General features: G+C 47.3%; 2 protein-coding genes across 2 annotated transcripts in view; both read left to right on the forward strand.

The window, feature by feature from the left end:
• Positions 1-475: 475 nt before the first annotated feature.
• Positions 476-4,444, forward strand: LOC123730956 (CMRF35-like molecule 2). The gene is made up of 3 exons (XM_045709690.1): positions 476-614; positions 905-1,228; positions 4,072-4,444. Exons 1-3 carry the CDS (start codon positions 608-610, stop codon positions 4,293-4,295), a joined length of 555 nt encoding a protein of 184 aa, XP_045565646.1. The 5' UTR covers positions 476-607; the 3' UTR covers positions 4,296-4,444.
• Positions 4,445-10,901: 6,457 nt separating this feature from the next.
• LOC106592971 (uromodulin) overlaps positions 10,902-24,723 on the forward strand; it is a 32,890-nt gene continuing 19,068 nt past the window's right edge. The window contains exons 1-2 of the mRNA XM_045709634.1: positions 10,902-11,008; positions 13,193-13,294. Coding sequence (XP_045565590.1) covers positions 11,001-11,008; positions 13,193-13,294 — 110 coding nt within the window. The 5' untranslated portion in view covers positions 10,902-11,000. The remainder of the gene's footprint in view (positions 11,009-13,192; positions 13,295-24,723) is intronic.

Genomic DNA, 24,723 nt, shown 5'->3' on the forward strand with positions numbered 1-24,723 from the left:
CACCTGGACCAACCTGGAGAGAACACAGCATTATATCAGGACCTATAGACACCTGGACCAACCTGGAGAGAACACAGCATTATATCAGGACCTATAGACACCTGAACCAACCTGGAGAGAACACAGCATTATATCAGGACCTATAGACACCTGGACCAACCTGGAGAGGACACAGCATTATATCAGGACCTATAGACACCTGGACCAACCTGGAGAGAACACAGCATTATATCAGGACCTATAGACACCTGGACCAACCTGGAGAGAACATAACATTATATCAGGACCTATAGTCACCTGGACCAACCTGGAGAGAACACAGCATTATATCAGGACCTATAGACACCTGGACCAACCTGGAGAGAACACAACATTATATCAGGACCTATAGACACCTGGACCAACCTGGAGAGAACACAGCATTATATCAGGACCTATAGACACCTGTACCAACCTGGAGAGAACACAGCATTATATCAGGACCTATAGACACCTGGACCAACCTGGAGAGAACACAACATTATATCAGGACCTATAGACACCTGGACCAACCTGGAGAGAACACAACAAGTTGAGGATCCTGCTGATAGTCATCCTCCTCTCCTTCATGACAGGTAATAAGCTTGTTATAACTCTCTATAACAATGTAATAACATCCAGTTAGTTTTCATATAAATGCTGCTACTACAGTTAAGGAAACATAACTGTGTGTGTGTGTGTGTGTGTGTGTGTGTGTGTGTGTGTGTGTGTGTGTGTGTGTGTGTGTGTGTGTGTGTGTGTGTGTGTGTGTGTGTGTACTGTGTGTATAACGTGAGGATGCCAATGGTGTAGGAGTCCTAACCATAATTACATTAGTATTACAAAACACTAAACCTAGAGGTATTTTCTCTTGTCTGATTGACAGGTTGTTTGAGCTCCTTCAAAGTGACAGGATACTCTGGAGGAACTGTCATCATCTACTGTCATTATTACACAGAAGAAAGAAGTCATGAGAAATATTTCTGCGTGGGACAGTATAGCTGGAGATGTAAGGATATAATCAGAACTGGATTGAAGAACACCTGGGTACACAGAGGTAGATTCTCTCTGTATGACAACACTGGAGGAAACTACTTCAAGGTGATCATCAGACAACTGACCAGACAAGATGAAGGGACCTACTGGTGTGGAGTGGACAAACCTACTATACCTGACAGTTATACCAAGGTAGAGCTGGATGTGAAGAAGGGTGAGAGACTTTTACTTTAACTTTATGAAATGAATTTAGCTACATATGTTATTACATGATCAGTACCACTAGTCAATGGAGTCAGTCTATAGTATTAGACTAAGGTTGTGATGTGTGTTTCTATTGACAGATGACTGATGTGAGAAGTCAGTCTATATTATTAGATTAAGGTTGTGATGTGTGTTTCTATTGACAGATGATTTATGTGAGAAGTCAGTCTACAGTATTAGACTAAAGTTGTGATGTGTGTTCCTATTGACAGATGACTGATGAGAGAAGTCAGTCTATAGTATTAGCCTAAGGTTGGGATGTGTGTTCCTATTGACAGATGACTGCTGTGTCACGTCCTGACCAGCAGAGGGAGTAGTTGTTTAGTATTTTGGGCAGGACGTGGCAGAGGGATGTTTGTTTTGTAAGGTGGGGGTTTTGTGTGTGTTAGAGGGGTGTTTGATTTATGCGTTCCTGGGTTTTGGGTGTATGTTCTAGGTTAGTTGTTCTAGGTTGTATTTCTGCATGTTGTCTAGTTTAGGTTTTCTATGTTTAGGTTTGGGTGCTGGACTCTCAATTGGAGGCAGGTGTTTCTCGTTGCCTCTGATTGACAGTCCTATATATGGGTAATTGTTTGGTTTAGTGTTTGTGGGAGATTGTTTCTTGTTTTGCCTGTGTGAGCATTACAAGACTGTTTTGTTGTTTGTTATTTTGGTGTTCACTTTGATTTCAAATAAATATCAAGATGAGCATCCACATTCCTGCTGCGTTTTGGTCCTCCATTCAAGACGACAACCGTGACAGAATCTCCCAACACAAATGGACCAAGCAGCAGAGTATGGAGCAAGGGGATTTCGAGATGGACTGGTGGAAGAAATGGACCTGGGAGGAAGTTCTCGACGGGGCTGGACCTTGGCACCAGGCTGGGGAATACCGTCGCCCACGGGAGGAAATCGAGGCAGCCAAGGCGGAGAGGCGGAGGGACGAGGCCTTGTATGCGCCGATAAAGCACGAGAGGCATCCCCAATAATGTTTTTTGGGGGGGGCACACGGGTAGTTTGGCTGGGCCAAGGGTGAGCCCTAAGCCAGCTACCCATGCTTATAGGAAGGGTCGTATGGAGTGGAGAGCGCCGTGTTTTGCTGAAGTGCGCACAATCTCGCCCATACGCATGCACAGTCCAGTGCGAGTTATTCCAGCCCCTCGCAGAGCCGTGCTAGAGTGGGCATCCAGCCTGGTAGGGGGATGCCTGCGCAGCGCGTCTGGATGCCGGTACGCCTCCTAGGACCAGGCTACCCTACTCCCGCTCTACGCACGGCAACCATCAGGCCCCTGCACAGCCCAGTTCGCCCTGTACTAGCACCCCGCTCGTACAGGGCTGCTAGTTCCATCCAGCCAGGACGGGTTGTGCAGGAGGTGCGTTCAAGACCTCCTGTGCGCCTTCATGGCCCAGTTTTTCCAGTTCCTGCCTCTCGTGCTGACCCAGAAGTTCGAACCCCTAGTCTGGCATGTCCAGTACCAGCACCACGCATCAAGCTTCCAGTGAGTCAACCCAGTCCGACTCGGCCTGTTCCCGCTCCCCGCACTAGCCCTGAGGTGCGTGTCCCCAGTCTGGCACGTCCAGTACCAGTACCACGCACCAGGCTTCCAGTGCGTCAACCCAGTCCGACTCGGCCTGTTCCCGCTCCCCGCACTAGCCCTGAGGTGCGTGTCCCCAGACTGGCGCATCCAGTACCAGTACCACGCATCAGGCTTCCAGTGCGTCAGCCCAGCCTCGAGAGTTCGGCAATAGTGTGCAGTCCAGAGTATCCGGCACCAGTATGCGGTCCAGAGTATCCGGCACCAGTGTGCGGTCCAGAGTATCCGGCACCAGTGTCTCATCTGGAACCGAGGGAGTCTGCCTGCGACCCGGAACCGAGGGAGTCTGCCTGCGACCCGGAACCGAGGGAGTCTATCGACGATCCAGAACTAAATATAAGTAACTGTGTTTAAAATGAGTCTGCCTACAGTATGGAACGGAAGAGGTCTGCCTACGATCCGGAACGAGGGGAGTCTGCCTACGGCCCGAAACTGATCAAGTCTGTCTGCATTCTGGAGGACAGTAGGCCAGAGCCTGAACCACCACCTGTATAGGTGGGTTGGGGAGGGGGGGTGTAGCACAAGTGCCGTTGGTGACGGCAGCCTCCCTCCCGTCCCTCCCTTTAGTTTAGGGGGATTTTTTTTGTTGTTTTGGGTTTTTTGTTTAGTTATGAGGTGCATCCGGGGTCTGCACCTTTGGGGGGGGGGTACTGTCACGTCCTGACCAGCAGAGGGAGTAGTTGTTTAGTATTTTGGTCAGGACGTGGCAGAGGGATGTTTGTTTTGTATGGTGGGGGTTTTGTGTGTGTGTTAGAGGGGTGTTTGATTTATGTGTTCCTGGGTTTTGGGTGTATGTTCTAGGTTAGTTGTTCTAGGTTGTATTTCTACATGTTGTTTACGTTTTTTATGATTAGGTTTGGGTGCTGGACTCTCAATTGGAGGCAGGTGTTTCTCGTTGCCTCTGATTGAGAGTCCTATATATGGGTAATTGTTTGGTTTAGTGTTTGTGGGAGATTGTTTCTTGTTTTGCCTGTGTGAGCCTTACAAGACTGTTTTGTTATTTTGGTGTTCACTTTGATTTCAAATAAATATCAAGATGAGCATCCACATTCCTGCTGCGTTTTGGTCCTCCATTCCAGACGACAACCGTGACATGCTGTGAGAAGTCAGTCTATAGTATTAGACTAAGGTTGTGTTGTGTGTTCCTATTGACAGATGACTGATGTGAGAAGTCAGTCTATAGTATTAGACTAAGGTTGTGATGTGTTCCTATTGACAGATGACTGCTGTGAGAAGTCAGTCACAGAGACGGCCTATCTGGGAGGAGAAGCTACCATCAGATGTAACTTTCCAGAGGACCATGAGGACAGAACCAAGTATTTCTGCAAGGAAGACGGTGAATCTGACTGTGAATACCAGATATCAGGGACATATTACTCAAAACTGGGACGATACTCGATTTCTAAGAGAAGAAGAGAGATTCTCCACAGTGACCATCCGTGACCTGACTGAAGATGATACTGGGACCTACTGGTGTGGAGTAGAAACCAGCAGGACAGAACAACATTACATTACACTGATCACACAGGTGAAACTGCGTCTTGTAAGTGAGTATAAACCTCTTCTTTCTCTTTAGCATGTGAACATAAACACACAAGTTACAGTTATCCTTTTGATAAAAGTAGTTGTTACGTGAATTAAGTTATCAATGTTCTTAAACCGAACTTCAATTTAACTACTCAGTTTGTATACCAGAAGGTGTAAGGTTCCGGCTGAAAGAAACAGACTGAGACCCAGCTAACAATGGTCAGAACGTTTATTTACGAGAGCTCTAAAATCCGTACAATGCACAAAGCCTTTTATATTAACACACACACACTCAAATGAACTTACATCAGTAGAGAACTCCACCCGCTTTAGGCGGCTGTATTTTTCCACAGTACACATACATTCATTATCAAACCTTGCAACCTGTCTTCTAATCTCCTGCCAGCTAAGCCGTTCTCAGGCCGTTGTTTCTCTCCCTAACTTAGGGAGGCCTCTTCTCCTGTTCCTTTCCCAAGGTCGTCTTCTCAACTCTGCCCTGCTCATTTTGAAGGAGTAACAGTGTCCTAGTCTTAAAAATCTACTCACACACAGCATTAGATTATAGTCTTTAACACCTTATTATAGCCTTAGAATTTCTAATACATTTCAACAGGTTATATGGTTTCTGAGTGAAATCATTTAGTCAAACCTTTAATCATATAATTTCCATTACAATCCACCCTATTCGCTAAATATTTCACATTCACTATAACACATTTGTATTGGATTCAGACATTTCACACAAAATCAAACTAATTCAGGACATCAAAGAAAGCAAATGCATATACTGTCAACCCCTACTTATCGATGACTGTTCTAAGCCTATCTCCAATCATAACACTTCGGATCAGGATTTTTGTTATGACCTTCATTTAAAGAAACAGTCTTCCTAAACACTAAAGATGGTCTCATCTAACATGGGCTCCCTATAATTAAATGAATCCTCCACCAGGCTCGGCGGTAGGTATTTGTCGTCCCACTGGTCTGAACTTGGAATGTGTCCGTATCTCACCATCTTCTCCGTTATCGATCTCTCCAGAGCCCTGGAAATGAGACCTCTCGCACAAGGTACCAAACAACCACACAATACTAACACAGTCATACAGGTGAAAGCAGCCCACAACACTGTGATTACAACACTGATCCGTCTGGAGCTGTGTTTATTAAAAAAATAACCGTACAGCAATGAACCCCACTCATTCTACATACCCCGCCCTTTTCTGCCAATAACATATCGAGAGTCAGTCTATTTTACCAGGTCGTGAGGGAGGTGGCGGATAATTGGTCAGAGAACCCCTTTACTGCATCCCGGATCCACTCATGAATCTCTGTTGATTATAGTAGATGTCATTAATCCAATCCACATTTTTATTTATTGTCAACTACCAAAAGAATGTAGTGGTATAGTCTTCACCCATTTGATTCATAGCTTTGTATTCATCTGGAACTTCCCTGAGGATGACAATAGTATCCATCTAGACAAAGCTACTCCCATCCTGGTCAAAACTCCTCCTGTGCCTACTTTAGCATCCTATAACTGGCCTCTGATGACTAATTCGAACGGGTTGGACCAATAACCCCAGGGCGCAAGTTCCTAACCACCCTTTTTGGTCATTTTTGTCGTATGCGTCCTTTACTGGTACTAGCCCACCCTACCTCAGTTATAGGTGCTGTGAAGTTTAGAATTTTCTCCTGTACTTCTAAACCTAAGTCAGCCACATTAACGATTGCATACCAGCCATTAAAATCATCTAAGTTCTCGGTGCCATTCTTGTATCTATAACACTGGTACTCATCAGGAGTTAACTTGTTATGGATAGGGGGCAGTATTTTCACGGCCGGATAAAAAACGTATCCGATTTAATCTGGTTATTACTCCTGCCCAGAAACTAGAATATGCATATAATTAGTAGCTTTGGATAGAAAACCCTCAAGTTTCTAAAACTGTTTGAATGGTGTCTGTGAGTATAACAGAACTCAAATGGCAGGCCAAAACCTGAAAATATTCTGTACATGAAGTACCCTGTCTGACCATTTCTTGGCCTTCTTTGTCATCTCTATCCAAAACAGATGATCTCTGCTGTAACGTGACACTTTCTAACCTGTTGGGGCTCGGGGGCAGTACTGAGAAATTTTGAAAAAAATATGTGCCCATTTTTAACTGCCTCCTACACCAACTCAGAAGCTAGGATATGCATATTATTAACACATTCGGATAGAAAACACTCTGAATTTTCTAAAACAGTTTGAATGGTGTCTGTAAGTATAACAAAACTCATATTGCAGGCAAAAACCTGTGAAAAATAGATCAAATTTTTTTTGAATTTTGTGACTGTACTATTTAGTGTCATTGTTTTATAGATACCATAGTGAGAAAGGATTCATTTCGCAACTCCTACGGCTTCCACTAGATGTCAACGATCTTTATAAAGTTGTTTGAAGCGTCTATGATGAACAGAGACCGGATGACAAGGAAGAGAAGTTGACCTCCCTGGGATGTCGTCACTTCATTATTGGCTGCACCTGCACAATCATGTGATGCGATACATTTTTCAAAGACGTTTTTCAAGACACAGGAGAGGTCGGGTTGAAACATTACTGATGTTTCACGTTAAAAATGGCTCTAAAGATTGATGCTAAACAACGTTTGACATGTTTGAACAATGTAAATAGATTATTTTTTTTACTTTTCGCCGTGACTCCCCCCGCGCTACTTTTTAGTAGCCTACCGAAGCGCTAACAACTTGGAGTTATTGGGACATCAATTATGAACTTTGTTGAAAGAAACCACATTTGCAGTGGACCTGGGATGCGTGGAATTGCCAATGGATGAAGAGAATCAAAGGTAAGGGAATATTGACAATAGTAATTTTGATATTACATGGTTACAAGATGGTGCTAACCTGTATAGCCTAGCCTATTGTTCTTAGCACAGCACCCGGTTTATTGCAAATTGTGATTTCCCAGTAAAGTTATTTTGAAATCTGGCATTGCAGTAGCATTTACGAAATGTTAAACTATGAATATTTGAATGACAATAATATAATTTACCAATGTTATCGAATAGTAATTTTGTGATTTGTAACATTGTTCACCGGAAGCATTTGAGAGAAAAAAAAAATCTGATTTTCACCGCTTCGGTAAAATGCTGTTTTTGGATATAAATATGAACTTGATGGAACAAAAAATGCATGTATTGTGTAACATAATGTCTTAGGAGTGTCATCTGAGGAAGATTGTCAAAGGTTGGTGCATAATTCTAGCTGGTTATCCGCTTATGGTGACGCCTGTCTTTGAATTGACAAAACATTACACACAGCTATTTTCAATGTACTCTCCTAACATAACCTAACTTTATGCTTTCGCCGTAAAGCCTCTTTGAAATCGGACAATGTGGTTGGATTTAGGAGATGTTTATCTTTCAAATTGTGAGAAATAGTTGATTGTTTGAGAAATAGAAATTATTAGATTCTTGCAGTTTTTGAATTTCCCGCCATGGTCTCTTGACAATGAATCCCGATATCGGGATAAGATCCCCAACAGGCTAAGGCTCCCATAGGCTCTCAGAAGGCGCCAGAACGTTGAATGATGACTCTGCAGTCTCTGGCTGAAAAACAGTAGCGCATTTGGATAGTGGTCGATCTGAGAACAATGAGACGGGTGTGCGCGTGCACATGAAAAAGCCATTTTACATTTTCAGTCTTTGAACGAAAACAACGACTCCCGGTCGGAATATTATTGCTATTTTACGAGAAAAATCGCATAAAAATTGATTTTAAACAGCGTTTGACATGCTTCGAAGTACGGTAATGGAATATTTTGAAGTTGTCACGATACGCGTCTGCGTGTCACCCTTCGGATAGTGTCTTGAATGCACAAACAAAACGCCGCTATTTGGATATAACTATGGATTATTTGGAACCAAACCAACATTTGTTGTTGAAGTAGAAGTCCTGGGAGTGCATTCTGACGAAGAACAGCAAAGGTAATCCAATTTTTCTTATAGTAAATCTGAGTTTGGTGAGTACCAAACTTGGTGGGTGTCAAAATAGCTAGCCTGTGATGGCCGGGCTATCTACTCAGAATATTGCAAAATGTGCTTTCACCGAAAATGCTATTTTAAAATCGAACACCGCGAATGCATAAAGGAGTTCTGTATCTATAATTCTTAAAATAATTGTTATGTTTTTTGTGAACGTTTATCGTGAGTAATTTAAAAGCCTTTGTAAAGCCTTTTTGAAATCGGACAGTGTGGTTAGATAAAGGAGAGTCTTGTCTTTAAAATGGTGTAAAATAGTCATATGTGTCACGTCCTGGCCAGTATAAGGTTAATTGTTTTTGTAGTTTGGTCAGGACGTGGCAGAGGGTATTTGTTTTATGTGGTTCGGGGTGGTGTGTTTGTGTAAAGGGTGTTTGATTTAGTATTTCCGGGTTTTTGGTTGATGGTCTATGTGTTTGTATTCTATGGTTAGTCTGGTGTGTGTGTTTCTATGTTTGGTTAATTGGGGTTGGGACTCTCAGTTGAAGGCAGGTGTTGTCTATCTGCCTTTGATTGAGAGTCCCATATATTAGGGTGTGTTTGTGTGTGTGATTTGTGGGTGATTGTTCTGTGTTGAGCCTATGCTTTGCCAGACTGTTGGTTGTTCGTGCATTCTCGTGAGTTCGTTTTGTTGTTTTGATGTTCATTTAGTCTGTAAATAAATACACACGATGAGCATACACATACCTGCTGCCTTTTGGTCCTCCATTTCCAACGACAAGCGTGACAATATGTTTGAAAAATTGAAGTTTTCGGATTTTCGAGGAGTTTGTATTTCGCGAGACGCCCTATCATTGGATATTGGAGCGGTGTTCCGCTAGCGGAACGTCTAGATGTAAGAGGTTTAAAGTGAACCGAGATGGGTTGGCCGGGTACTTCAATCTGGTCCACCCAATCCCTGTAAAGTTATATGCTTTCCTAGGGAATTGTTTAATGTTTACCTTAAATCCTACATCTTCTGATCTTCTTTGACTCTTTATTCTATAAGTCACTCATCATTGTATTATATAGTTTATCTTTTACTTCTTCTCAATGACAACGGTGTCGGATGATTAGTATCGGAAAGTGGTGGATCTGGATATATCAGAAAGGTTACCAAGACTATGATGCAGCACAGAGTCCCTACTCTTCCCAAAAACCGCCAACCCTCTCCTGCCCTTAGTCGATCTACTAGGTACTGCCCCATACTCACACCTCTAGGAGCACACACAGTGATGAACGGTCAGGATAGGGAATCTTCATTAAGGATGTAACCCCCGGACCCTGTTGGTACTCGGTTCTTCTCCTAACTCTGTGTGTGATCAGCAGTGCTCATATGTGTACATACCTTCTTGCAGTGGATAACGTGGACCCAAGTGACTCTCTCAGCTTTACTAATGGAAAAGGCAGTGGTTTAACCTGTTTGGGATAGGGGGCAGTATTTTCATGGCCGGATGAAAAAACGTACCAGATTTAAACTGGTTACTACTCTTGCCCAGAAACGAGAATATGCATATTATTAGTATATTTGGATAGAAAACACTCTGAAGTTTCTAAAACTGTTTGAATGGTGTCTGTGAGTATAACAGAACTCATATGGCAGGCAAAAACCTGAGAAGATTCCAAGCAGGAAGTGGCCTGTCTGAGAATTTGTAGTTCTTCTTTAGATTCTCTATCGAAACTACAGTATCTGTGGGGTTAGTTAGCACTTTCTAAAGCTTCCATTGGCTCTCTAAATCCTTCAGAAAGCGGATTGAGGCGTCTCCTGTCTCTGGGCAGAGTATAGGAGCTCAGTTTGTCAGTGGTCTGCCTGGTGACTAAGAGATTGGATATGCTCGTTCACGTGAGCACACCGTTTTTTCTTTTCCTCTTTGAATGAATACACTATTGGAATATTATCGCTATTTTACGAGAAAAATACCATAAATTGATTTTAAACAGCGTTTAACATTTAGGCAAGACCACAACCCCTAGACTTAACAAGTATAGTTTAAAGTGTTGGTTTGTCTAATCGGTTACGTAAAAGTGTGTGTATGTGTTCCAGGTACCTCAGTGGTCATCATGGTGTCTGTTAGTCTGGTAGTGTTACTGCTGGTGATCATCCTGATCATAGTCTACAGATGGAAATACAACAAGGTCACAGGTGAGAAAAACACACACACACACACACACACACACACACACACACACACACACACACACACACACACACACACACACACACACACACACACACACAGGTCTATAAAATGAGAGTAAGTTCCCCTTTTTAAAATCTCTCAGTTGTCCTTTCAGATAAATTCATTTGCATAATATCCACATCATCATTTGTCCCTGGTTGAGAAATAGAGAATGAATAGTCACTGAGGATTGTCTGAGCCTGGTCTGATTCTGGGGGAAGTGCATCACTCCTCTCTCGCTCTCTCCCTCTCTATCTCTCTCTTCCTGTCCACCTCTCTCTCTCTCTTTTCTCTTTCTCTTTCTCTTTCTCTCTCTGTCTCTAGCTCTCTGTATCTCTCTCTCTTTCTCTCACTACTCTCTCTGTCTCTCTCTCTCTCTCTCTCTCTCTTCAACAGACATATTGAGTCCAGACACAGGAAACAATGAAGGGGTCAGTGTCTGTATTACAATTATTATTTTTTAACTGAGTGATGTCATTGAGTGTTTTTTCTTTGTCATACAATTGTCTCTTCTTCCTCTACCCTCCCCCTCTCTCTCTCGCTATCTCACTTTGTCACGTCCTGACCAGTAAAAGAGGTTGTTTGTTATTGTAGTTTGGTCAGGGCGTGGCAGGGGGTGTTTGTTTAGAGTGTTTTGGGGTTTGTTGGGCTATGTTCTTGTTAGTCTATTTCTATGTTAGTTCTAGTATGTCTATTTCTATGTGGTGTTTATTGGGTTGACCTTCAATTGGAAGCAGTTGCGGGGAGCAGGGACGGGCCGGACAGGACTGGGGACACGCACCACTGACCTGGTGCGGGGAGCAGGGACGGGCCGGGCCGGGAACACGCACCACTGGCTTGGTGCGGGGAGCAGGAGCAGGAACGGGCCGGGCCGGACTGGGGACACGCACCACTGGCTTGGTGCGGGGAGCAGGGACGGGCCGGGCCGGACTGGGGACACGCACCACTGGCTTGGTGCGGGGAGCAGGGACGGGCCGGGCCGGACTGGGGACACGCACCACTGGCTTGGTGCGGGGAGCAGGGTCGGGCCGGGCCGGACTGGGGACACGCACCACTGGCTTGGTGCGGGGAGCAGGGACGGGCCGGGCCGGACTGGGAACACGCACCACTGGCTTGGTGCGGGGAGCAGGAACGGGCCGGGCCGGACTGGGGACACGCACCACTGACTTGGTGCGGGGAGCAGGAACGGGCCGGGCCGGACTGGGGACACGCACCACTGACTTGGTGCGGGGAGCAGGGACCGGCCGGACAGGACTGTGGACACGCACCGCGGGCTTGGTGCGGGGAACAGGAACGGGCCAGACAGGACTGTGAACACGCACTGGTGAACTGAAGCGTGGAGCCGGTTTAGCCACTCGTCCTGGCTGGATGCCCATCCTAGCACGGCATGTGCTGGGCATGTCCACCGGACGCACCGGGCTGTGCGGGCGCACTGGCGACACAGCGCGCAACTCCGCATCCCATGGCTCCTCCTCCAGATCTTCCCTCAGCAGGTCCTCAATCAACCGCCTCATCCCAGTCTCCTCGTCCGCCGTCATCCCCCACGAGAGCAGTGTTCTGGGCTCTTCCTCTGCCCTTCCGGACCACCCCATTAGCCCCCCCCCAAAAAAAATTATTGGGGGTGTCTTCCGGGCCTCCTCGACCACCGCCTGCGACTCCGTCCACCGGCTGGCTTTACCTCCTCGACCTGGGAATCCTTTCGCCAGGGTCCTTTCCCCGACATGATCTCCTCCCAGGTCCAGAACTCCTTCCCATCGCGAGCCCATCCCTCGCGCTCCTTATCCTCCCGCTGCTTGGTCCTGGTTTGGTGGGGTGTTCTGTAACGTTCGTCGTCGAGTGATGAGGAAGAGGACCAAAGCGCAGCTGGGAGCAAACACATGTTTATTCTTAACACTGAAATAAACACGTACACAAAACCAAGAAAATGCCGATACGTTAACTGCTCAAAACAAAGAGACAACACCCCACAAACAGCGTGGGGGAAAAAGGAACTTAAATGTGATCCCAATCAGAGACAACTAGCGACAGCTGTCTCTGATTGGGAATCGACAGAACCCAACATAGAAATAAGCCACATAGAGCTCACACAAGGCTATAATGCAAACAAAGACAACAAACCAAGGGAAAATACCCAACATGACACACCCTGACCAAAAATACCCGAGTTCACCTGGTCAGGGCGTGACAGCCTGGTGGCGACCGGCAAATGCCCTGCTCAAAACTGATAACGAGGCTCGATATAGGGGTGGAGTAAACAAACTCCGCCTTCGCAGTTTAAATTCAAAACGACCCAGTAGATTATGATAAGTATTATTATTTCTATTAAAATGTGATGTTTGGTGTAATATAAATCTGTTATCTTTTTATTGTGGTGGTTTTATGATGTGATTTTGTCTGAGTCATATATAATATTGTACATTCTTAACTAAATACAAAATATTTTTGATTTCTCAAGACCCCTCTTCCTGACAGCATGTTGTCATGCTGATGATATAGAGGCCAACAGGAAGTCATGTAACTCTTGAGGTTCATATGGTTACTCTGATCACAATCTAATTATATGTCTGTCTGTCTATATGTCTGTCTATATGTCTGTCCATCTGTCTTCCTACCAGTTACCCCAGTGGTCATCATGGTGTGTGTGAGTCTGACTGTGTTGGTTGTGGGACTCATCCTGCTACTGATCTACAAATGGAGGAGAGACAGGACATCATCAAGTGAGTAACTCTCGTATGTATGAATGTACAGTGTTTACACACTTTTTCTGCGTATACTATATATACTACTTAATCCCCACTGATACATATCAAAGTAGTGTAGTTTAGTATGCTGACTTCTAATCCTGACTGATACGTATCAAAGTAGTGTAAAAGAGGTATACTGACTTCTTAATCCCCACTGATATTTATCAAAGTAGTGTAGTGGAGGTATGCTGTCTTCTAATCCACACTGATACGTATCAAAGTAGTGTAGTGGAGGTATACCGACTTCTTAATCCCCACTGATACGTATCAAAGTAGTGTAGTTTAGTATACCGATTTCTTAATCCCCACTGATATTTATCAAAGTAGTGTAGTGGAGGTATACTGACTTCTTAATCCCCACTGATACATATCAAAGTAGTGTAGTGGATTATACTGACTTCTTAATCCCCACTGATACATGTCAAAGTAGTGTAGTGGAGTATACTGACTTCTTAATCCCCACTGATACGTATCAAAGTAGTGTAGTGGAGGTATACTGACTTCTTAATCCCCACTGATACGTATCAAAGTAGTGTAGTGGAGGTATACCGACTTCTTAATCCCCACTGATACATGTCAAAGTAGTGTAGTGGAGGTATACTGACTTCTTAATCCCCACTGATACGTATCAAAGTAGTGTAGTGGAGGTATACTGACTTCTTAATCCCCACTGATACGTATCAAAGTAGTGTAGTGGAGGTATACCGACTTCTTAATCCCCACTGATACATGTCAAAGTAGTGTAGTGGAGGTATACTGACTTCTTAATCCCCACTGATACGTATCAAAGTAGTGTAGTGGAGGTATACTGACTTCTTAATCCCCACTGATACGTATCAAAGTAGTGTAGTGGAGGTATACCGACTTCTTAATCCCCACTGATACGTGTCAAAGTTGTGTAGTGGAGTATACTGACTTCTTAATCCCCACTGATGCGTATCAAAGTAGTGTAGTGGAGGTATGCTGTTTTCTAATCCCCACTGACACGTATCAAAGTAGTGTAGTTTAGTATACTGACTTCTTAATCCCAACTGATATGTATCAAAGTAGTGTAGTGGAGGTATACTCCTTATCAGTGGGCTCAGAAGCATCTTTCAACAACATGTCGTTAGCTATTAAAGAACATAATAACTTTAAATCATTCAGGAACAAGCCAGCTCTGTAGTTTAAGAGGTAATGAAAATGAATGATTTAGACTATATTAAACTAGTATTACTTCAAGGCTATAGCCTTGTCAAGCATTTGTGACACTCTATAGGCAGCAGGAGCACTCAGCATTTCAACAACAGACTTTAAATTGCACATTTAGGCTGTATAATATGAAATAAAAAAAATGACTTAGAATTAAATACAAATAAAACAAAAAATGCCTTATTCCAGTGACGGATGGTGGCGCCCCTCCTCGGCCGGGCGGAGCTCGGCGGTCGTCGTCGCCGGCCTACTAGCTACCATCGATCCCTTTTTGTTTCACTTTTGTTTGGTTAGGTCTAGGTAGGCACGCACCTGTTTTGGGTTAGTCATTAGTAAGGGGGGGTTATTTAGCTTAGCGTAGGATGTATGTGGTTGTACGTGATTGTGTTGCTTGTCCGGGTTTTGTGTGTTCGTAAAAGAACGTGTATTGAGTTTTTTCCTTCTGCCAGTGGTTTCTTTTATTTGTGTACACCACCGCAGAATCTTTCAGTGCTTCAAATAAAGAAGTGTGGTCACGAACTCTCTCTGTCTCCTGCGCCTGACTCTACCTCTCCTGTTGTTCCTCGAGCCAGCCCGTGACAGAAATCACGTACCCAAACTAAATGGAGTCAGCAGGAGCTTCAGCGCCAGCCATGTCCATGGAGGAAACCGTCGACCAACACTCCACCCTGCTCCACCGGCTGGGGAACGCCATGGATCAGGTGTTGGCGCGCCTGGAGAGCTGGGACCGACGCGCTCTCGGCCCCCTGAACGCGGCAGGCCAACAGCCTGCGCGCCCACCAGCACCCACAGCACCCAGTACCAGTGGGGTGAAACTCGCTCCCCCCAGGGAGTACGATGGAACGGCCGCTGGGTGTAAGGGCTTCTTGCTCCAGTTGGAGTTATACCTGGCGACAATTCGTCCCTCTCCCTCGGGGGAGGAGAGCGTCAGCGTCCTCGTCTCCTGCCTCACGGGTAAGGCCCTGGAATGGGCAAACGCCGTGTGGGACAGTCCGGACTCAGCCAGGGACAACTACCCAGAGTTCACCCGCCGCTTTCGGGCAGTATTCGATCATCCCCCGGAGGGGAGAGCGGCGGGTGAGCGGCTGTTTCACCTGAGGCAGGAGACGAGGAGCGCGCAGGACTTCGCTCTCGAGTTCCGGACCCTGGCCGCGGGAGCAGGGTGGAATGAGAGGGCCTTTATAGATCACTACCGTTGTAGTTTGAGGGAGGACGTCCGCCGGGAATTAGCCTGTCGGGACACGACCCACACACTGGACCAACTGGTGGATTTGTCCATCCGACTGGACAATCTGCTGGCCGCCCGCGGACGTCCGACCCGGGCCCTGCTCATTCCACCCTCCAGCCCTCCTGCTCCCACGCCTATGGAGATAGGGGGGCAGCAGCCAGGAAGACTGGAGGGGAGGTCGCTCCTGCACCTCATGTGGTCGCAGAGGGCACACTGTGGACCGGTGCTGGGGAGACTCCCCTAGGAGTCCAGAGGGCAGGCAGAGCGCTCCTTTGACACCTCAGGTGAGTCAGCACCAGCCTCACCCAGAGCCCCCTGTCCGTCACATGTATGTGTCAGTGTCCTTTCCTTGTTTCTCCCCTCACTCCCGGTTTAAGGCGCTAGTCGATTCAGGCGCAGCAGGGAGTTTTATGGACCGTGGGGTCGCGGCTAAGTTAGGCATTCCCCTGGTCCAGTTGGACCAACCCTTCCCCGTGCACGCCCTAGACAGTCGACCACTAGGGTCAGGGCTGGTCAGGGAGGTCACTGTGCCTCTGGTCATGGTAATGCGGGGGGGTCATGAGGAGCGGATTAGTCTTTTCCTCATCGATTACCCAGCATTTCCAGTGGTTCTAGGGATTTCCTGGCTAGCCACTCACAACCCTAAGATTTCGTGGGGACAGAGGGCTCTTAAGGGGTGGTCAAATGAGTGCTCGGGCAGGTGCATAGGAGTTTCCATCGGTGCGACTACGGTGGAGAGTCCAGACCAAGTATCCACCGTGCACATTCCCTCAGAGTATGCCGATTTGGCTATCGCCTTCAGTAAAACGAAGGCGACCCAATTACCACCTCATCGACGAGGAGACTGTGCGATAAACCTCCAGGTGGGCGCTGCCCTTCCTCGTAATCACGTTTATCCCCTGTCTCAGGAGGAAACAGCGGCTATGGAGACATACGTCACTGAGTCCTTGAGGCAGGGATACATTCGGCCATCTCACTCACCCGTCTCCTCGAGCTTCTTTTTCGTGAAGAAGAAGGAGGGAGGTCTGCGCCCGTGCATTGACTATAGAGGTCTAAATGCCATCACAGTGGGTTTTAGTTACCCACTACCTCTCATCGCCTCGGCGATGGAGTCATTTCACGGGGCGCGCTTCTTCACGAAATTGGATCTCAGGAGCGCATATAATCTGGTGCGTATCCGAGGAGGGGACGAGTGGAAAACATCATTTAGTACCACATCTGGCCATTATGAGTACCTCGTCATGCCGTATGGGTTAAAGAATGCTCCCGCAGTCTTTCAATCCTTTGTGGACGAGATTCTCCGGGACCTGCTCGGTCAGGGTGTAGTGGTGTACATCGATGACATTCTGGTCTACTCCACTACACGCGCCGAGCATGTGTCTCTGGTGCGTAAAGTGCTTGGGCGACTGGTGGAGCATGACCTATACGTCAAGGCTGAGAAATGTGAGTTTTCCAAACCAGCCGTCTCTTTCTTGGGGTATCGCATTTCCTCATCAGGGGTAGTGATGGAATGTGACCGCGTTTCAGCCGTGCGTAATTGGCCGACTCCCACCACGGTGAAGGAGGTGCAGCGGTTTTTGGGATTTGCCAATTACTACCGGAGGTTTATCCGGGGCTTTGGGCAGGTGGCGGCTCCCATTACCTCACTGTTGAAGGGGGGCCCGGTGCGGTTGCAGTGGTCCGCGGAGGCGGACAGGGCCTTTAGTCGTCTGAAGGTTTTGTTCACCAACGCTCCGGTGCTGGCGCACCCGGACCCCTCTTTGCCCTTCATAGTGGAGGTGGACGCGTCCGAGGCTGGGGTAGGAGCCGTGCTGTCCCAGCGCTCGGGCGCCCCCCCCAAAGCTCCGCCCCTGCGCCTTCTTCTCTAGGAAGTTCAGTCCGGCGGAGTTTAACTATGATGTGGGGGACAGGGAGCTGTTGGCTGTGGTCAGAGCCCTGAAGGTGTGGAGACATTGGCTTGAGGATGCACGTCACCCTTTTCTCATCTGGACTGACCACCGCAATCTGGAGTACATCCGGGCGGCGAGGAGACTGAACCCGCGTCAAGCCAGGTGGGCGATGTTCTTTACGAGATTTCGGTTTAACATCTCGTATATCCCAGGTTCCCGGAACACTAAGGCCGACGCACTGTCTCGTCTCCATGACGCCGAGGAACGGTCCACCGATCCCACGCCCATACTTCCAGCCTCCTGCCTGGTGGCACCGGTGGTCTGGGAGGTGGACGCGGACATCGAGCGGGCGTTACGGACGGAGCCTACTCCTCCGCAGTGTCCAGTGGGTCGTAAGTGCGTTCCGCTCGATGTTCGCGATCGGCTAATTCGGTGGGCTCACACGCTTCCCTCCTCGGGTCACCCAGGGGTTGAGCGGACAGTGCGTGGTCTTAGTGGGAGATACTGGTGGCCCACCTTGGTGAGGGACGTGAGGCACTATGTCTCCTCCTGTTCGGTGTGCGCTCAGAGTAAGGCTCCCAGGCACCTGCCTAGAGGGAAATTACAACCCCTCCCGGTTCCACAACGACCATGGTCCCACCTGGCGGTGGATTTCTTGACCGATCTCCCGCCGTCTCAGGGCAACACTACCATCCTGGTCGTTGTGGAACGGTTTTCTAAGTCCTGCCGTCTGCTTCCGTTACCCGGTCTTCCTACGGCCCTGCAGACCGCGGAAGCCTTATTCACCCACGTCTTCCGGCACTACGGGGTGCCCGAGGATATCGTCTCAGATCGAGGCCCCCAGTTCACGTCCCGAGTTGGCGGGCGTTTATGGAGCGACTGGGGGTTTCGGTCAGTCTGACCTCGGGGTTTCACCCCGAAAGTAATGGGCAGGTGGAAAGGGTAAACCAGGAGGTGGGCAGGTTCCTGCGGTCCTACTGCCAGGACCGGCCAGGGGAGTGGGCAAGGTTCGTGCCATGGGCCGAAATGGCTCAGAACTCTTTGCGCCACTCCTCCACCAACATATCACCATTCCAATGTGTGTTGGGTTATCAGCCGGTCCTGGGGCCATGGCATCAGAGCCAGACGGAGGCCCCTGCGGTGGAGGAATGGGTTCAGCGCTCAAGGGAGACCTGGAACGCTGTGCAGGAATCCCTGGAACGAACCAGGGTACGACAAAAAGCGAGCGCTGACCGGCACCGCAGCGAGGCCCCCGTGTTCACCCCAGGGGAGAGAGTCTGGCTCTCGACCCGGAACCTGCCCCTCCGCCTGCCCTGCCGGAAGCTGGGTCCGCGGTTTGTGGGGCCATTTAAAGTCCTGAGGAGAATAAACGAGGTTTGTTACAGATTACAACTTCCTTCTTATTATCGCATTAACCCCTCGTTTCATGTGTCTCTCCTCAGGCCGGTGGTAGCTGGTCCGCTGCAGGAAAATGAGGTACGGGAGGTCCCTCCACCCCCCCTGGACATCGGGGGGCCCCCGGCGTACACAGTCCGGTCCATCTTGGACTCCAGACGCCGGGCGAGGGGCCTGCAGTACCTCGTGGACTGGGAGGGGTACGGCCCGGAGGAGAGGTGCTGGGTACCAGTGGAGGACATACTGGACCCAGCGCTCATCCGGGAGTTCCACAGCCTCCATCCGGATCGCCCTGCGCCTCGCCCTCCGGGGCGTCCTCGAGGCCGGCGTCGGCGCGCTGCGGGAGCCGCACGTCAGGGGGGGGAGTACTGTCACGACAGTGACGGATGGTGGCGACCCTCCTCGGCCGGGCGGAGCTCGGCGGTCGTCGTCGCCGGCCTACTAGCTACCATCGATCCCTTTTTGTTTCACTTTCGTTTGGTTAGGTCTAGGTAGGCATGCACCTGTTTTGGGTTAGTCATTACATTTACATTACATTTAAGTCATTTAGCAGACGCTCTTATCCAGAGCGACTTACAAATTGGTGCATTCACCTTATGATATCCAGTGGAACAACCACTTTACAATAGTGCATCTAAATCTTTTAAGGGGGGGGGGTTAGAAGGATTACTTTATCCTATCCTAGGTATTCCTTAAAGAGGTGGGGTTTCAGGTGTCTCCGGAAGGTGGTGATTGACTCCGCTGTCCTGGCGTCGTGAGGGAGCTTGTTCCACTATTGGGGTGCCTGAGCAGCGAACAGTTTTGACTGGGCTGAGCGGGAACTGTGCTTCCTCAGAGGTACGGGGGCCAGCAGGCCAGAGGTGGATGAACGCAGTGCCCTTGTTTGGGTGTAGGGCCTGATCAGAGCCTGAAGGTATGGAGGTGTCGTTCCCTTCACAGCTCCGTAGGCAATCACCATGGTCTTGTAGCGGATGCGAGCTTCAACTGGAAGCCAGTGGAGAGAGCGGAGGAGCGGGGTGACGTGAGAGAACTTGGGAAGGTTGAACACCAGACGGGCTGCGGCGTTCTGGATGAGTTGTAGGGGTTTAATGGCACAGGCAGGGAGCCCAGCCAACAGCGAGTTGCAGTAATCCAGACGGGAGATGACAAGTGCCTGGATTAGGACCTGCGCCGCTTCCTGTGTGAGGCAGGGTCGTACTCTGCGAATGTTGTAGAGCATGAACCTACAGGATCGGGTCACCGCCTTGATGTTAGTGGAGAACGACAGGGTGTTGTCCAGGATCACGCCAAGGTTCTTAGCACTCTGGGAGGAGGACACAAGGGAGTTCTCAACCGTGATGGCGAGATCATGGAACGGGCAGTCCTTTCCCGGGAGGAAGAGCAGCTCCGTCTTGCCGAGGTTCAGCTTGAGCTGGTGATCCGTCATCCACACTGATATGTCTGACAGACATGCAGAGATGCGATTCGCCGCCTGGTTATCAGAAGGGGGAAAGGAGAAGATTAATTGTGTGTCGTCTGCATAGCAATGATAGGAGAGACCATGTGAGGATATGACAGAGCCAAGTGACTTGGTGTATAGCCAGAATAGGAGAGGGCCTAGAACAGAGCCCTGGGGGACACCAGTGGTGAGAGCGCATGGTGCGGAGACAGATTCTCGCCACGCCACCTGGTAGGAGCGACCTGTCAGGTAGGACGCAATCCAAGCGTGGGCCGCGCCGGAGATGCCCAACTCGGAGAGGGTGGAGAGGAGGATCTGATGGTTCACAGTATCAAAGGCAGCAGATAGGTCTAGAAGGATGAGAGCAGAGGAGAGAGAGTTAGCTTTAGCAGTGCGGAGAGCCTCCGTGACACAGAGAAGAGCAGTCTCAGTTGAATGCCCAGTCTTGAAACCTGACTGATTAGGATCAAGAAGGTCATTCTGAGAGAGATAGCAGGAGAGCTGGCCAAGGACGGCACGTTCAAGAGTTTTGGAGAGAAAAGAAAGAAGGGATACTGGTCTGTAGTTGTTGACATCGGGGGGATCGAGTATTCATTAGTAAGGGGGGGTTATTTAGGTTAGCGTAGGATGTATGTGGTTGTACGTGATTGTGTTGCTTGTCCGGGTTTTGTGTGTTCGTAAAAGAACGTGTATTGAGTTTTTTCCTTCTGCCAGTGGTTTCTTTTATTTGTGTACACCACCGCAGAATCTTTCAGGGCTGCGCCCCTATACCTTGTCGACCACGTACAGTGCTTCAAATAAAGAAGTGTGGTCACGAACTCTCTCTGTCTCCTGCGCCTGACTCTACCTCTCCTGTTGTTCCTCGAGCCAGCCCGTGACATGAATTCATTTTTAGAAACACCATAATTGCGCAATGCCAGCCTGTATAGCCTTGTTTGTAAGTTAGTTTAGCCTAGCAGACACTATTATATTCCCATAGCCTAATCACAGTCGACACAAATATATTTTGTAGACCTAACATCAATATAATGGATAAAAAAATACTATATTAGAAAATTCTGTTTTCCCAAATGAAAATAAATTGCAAGTGCACCTGATGATATGGGGCTGCTGTGTTAAAAAGTGCCCCTGATGATATGGGGCTGCTGTGTTAAAAAGTGCACCTGATGATATGGGGCTGCTGTGTTAAAAAGTGCACCTGATGATATGGGGCTGCTGTGTTAAAAAGTGCACCTGATGATATGGGGCTGCTGTGTTAAAAAGTGCACCTGATGATATGGGGCTGCTGTGTTAAAAAAAAACATGTTTTAATCTATTGATGGTCAGATAGTTCAGTTCTAACTGGTTCTGTTGAGCACCATTTGAACAGGTGATAGACAACTTTAGCACTATTACAAACTTATACTATCCTCTTTTTATAAATGTTTTATTTTTATTTAACCTTTATTTAACCTTTATTTAACTCGGCCAGTCAGTTAAGAACAAATGATTTTTTACAATGACGGCCTACCAACAGGCAAACGGCCTCCTGCGGGGATGGGGGCTGGGATTAAAAATAAAATCAAAATATAGGACAAAACACACATGACAAGAGAGACACAACAACACTACATAAAGAAACACCAAAGACAACAACATAGCATGGCAGCAACACATGACAACACAGCAAATCAAATCACAACAGTTGTAGACCTTACAGTGAAATGCTTACTTACAGGCTCTAACCAATAGTGCGAAAAAGGTGTGTGTGTGTGGAAATAAAACAACAGTAAAAAGACATTTGAAAATAACAGTAGCAAGGCTATATACAGACACCGGTTAGTCAGGCTTATTGAGGTAGTATGTACATGTAGGTATGGTTAAAGTGACTGCATATATGATGAACAGAGAGTATCAGTAGCATAAAAGAGGGGTTGGCGGGTGGCGGGAAACAATGCACATAGCCCGGTTAGCCAATGTGCGGGAGCACTGGTTGGTCGGGCCAATTGAGGTAGTAAGTACATGAATGTATAGTTAAAGTGACTATGCATATATGCTAAACAGAGAGTAGCAGCAGCGTAAAAGAGGGGTTGGGGGGGGGGGGCACACAATGCAAATAGTCCGGGTAACCATTTGGTTATCTGTTCAGGAGTCTTACGGCTTGGGGGTAAAAACTGTTGAAGCCTTTTTGTCCTAGACTTGGCACTCTGGTACCACTTGCCATGCGGTAGTAGAGAGAACAGTCTACGACTGGGGTGGCTGGGGTCTTTGACAATTTTTAGGGCCTTCCTCTGACACCGCCTTGTGTAGCAACACAACATGGTAGGAGAACAAAACATGCTACAAACATTATTTTGCACAGACAACAGCACAAAGGCAAGAAAGTAGAGACAACAATTCATTAAGCGAAGCAGCCACAACTGTCAGTAAGAGTGTCCATGATTGAGTCTTTGAATGAAGAGATGGAGATAAACACTCAAACTGGACCGTTTTATTGCAGCTTGTTCCAGTCTCTAACTGCAAAAAAACGGAAAAGTGGAGCAACCCAGTGATGTGTGTGCTTTGGGGACCTTTAACAGAATGCGACTGGCAGATCGGAGTTGTATGTGGAGGATAAAGGCTGCAGTAGATATCTCAGATAAGGGGGAGTGAGGCCTAATAGGGTTTTATAAATAAGCATCAACCAATGGGTCTTGCGAAAGGTATACAGATATGACCAGTTTACAGAGGAGTATAGAGTGCAGTGGTGTGTCCTATAAGGAGCATTGGTGGCAAATCTGATGGCCGAATGGTAAAAAACATCTAGCCACTCTAGAGCACCCTTACCTGCCGATCTATAAATTACGTCTCCGTAGTCAAGCATGAGTAGGATGGTCATCTGAATCAGGGATCGTTTGGCAGCTGAGGTGACAGAGGAGTGATTACGACAGAGGAAACCAAGTCTAGATTTAACTTTAGCCTGCAGCTTTGATATGTGCTGAGAGAAAGACAGTGTACCATCTTGTCACGCCTGTTCCCGCTCCCCCTCTCTGGCGCTCGAGGGCGCCAGGCTGCCCTTCATTACGCACACCTGTCACCATCATTACGCGCTGCTGCGCAATATTAGACTCACCTGGACTCCATTACTTTGTTGATTACCCCGTCTATATCTGTCTTCTCCTCAGTTTGTTCCCTGTGTCAGTATTGATGTTGTTAAAAATAGTAACTCTAAATCACTCAGGAATAAGCTGAAAAGTATCAAATGTATTATTTAGGCTATATTAAGCTATTAAGCTTTACACCACTCCAGCCGACGCTTGGAATTGCGCATGGTGATCTTAGGCTCGTCCATGGAAACCACAGGAGGTTGGTGGCACCTTAATTGGAGAGAACGGAGCCATTTATATGTGGTTGCTTTACCTGCCATTTGGTGTCACTGGCCATTTGGCTTTGTCGTAAAATAAAAATATTATGTTTATCACATTACTTAAATTAGAATTATTCCTATATTAGTACATTGACGCTGTCTATTTTTCTGAGAGGCAACAGAATAGGGTTCTTAGAACTCTCATGCGTCTGAGATTTAACGCTGACAGTCACATTTATGATGGCTTGGTGATAAGACAACATTAAATGATTTGTCTCTGTGTGCCTGTCTGTCAGTGCCAGGGAGACCCAATCTCCAGTTTATTTATCCCATATGGCAGATAAATACTGGACTCCATCATTCTGAGGGAAGGGCTTAGTATCCGATGTTGCATTAGTATTTCTGTATAAACAAGCAGTAAATGAACTGGAGACAGATATTTTGCACCATGTAAATCTTGATGTCTGTTGCATGAGAGCACAATGTACCTTTGTATAATTTCTATATATGTTCTTCATCACAAGGACTCAGGAAGACTTGTCATGACGTTGGCCTGTGGGTAAGGTTTATGACCCCCCCATAAATACCTTTCTCCCTTCCCCTCTCTCTCTGACTCTACTGAAGGACTGTTGAATAGCCTGTGTTAAATATAGAGAGTCTGGGAACATCAAACAAATGGGGAAAAGGAACCATATTTTGGTAATAAAACCAGTTGGAAATATGCTTTGGAACTTAATGAGTATGGATGTCAGTTCGGTTGTCATCTGAGACATTATGACTGATGACAGGACGACATAAACTGTACCTGGGAAAGTATACACCCTCTAGTTATCAGAGTCACATGGAATTGTTATGCAATTGAAATGTTTGATATTGAAATTGTTTGTTTTGGAGATTAAATGTAATTTTAGCTTCCAATTGAGAGAATTGGGTTTT

The sequence above is a fragment of the Salmo salar genome, chromosome ssa02 (genome assembly GCF_905237065.1).
Source record: "Salmo salar chromosome ssa02, Ssal_v3.1, whole genome shotgun sequence".
NCBI lineage: Eukaryota > Metazoa > Chordata > Actinopteri > Salmoniformes > Salmonidae > Salmo > Salmo salar.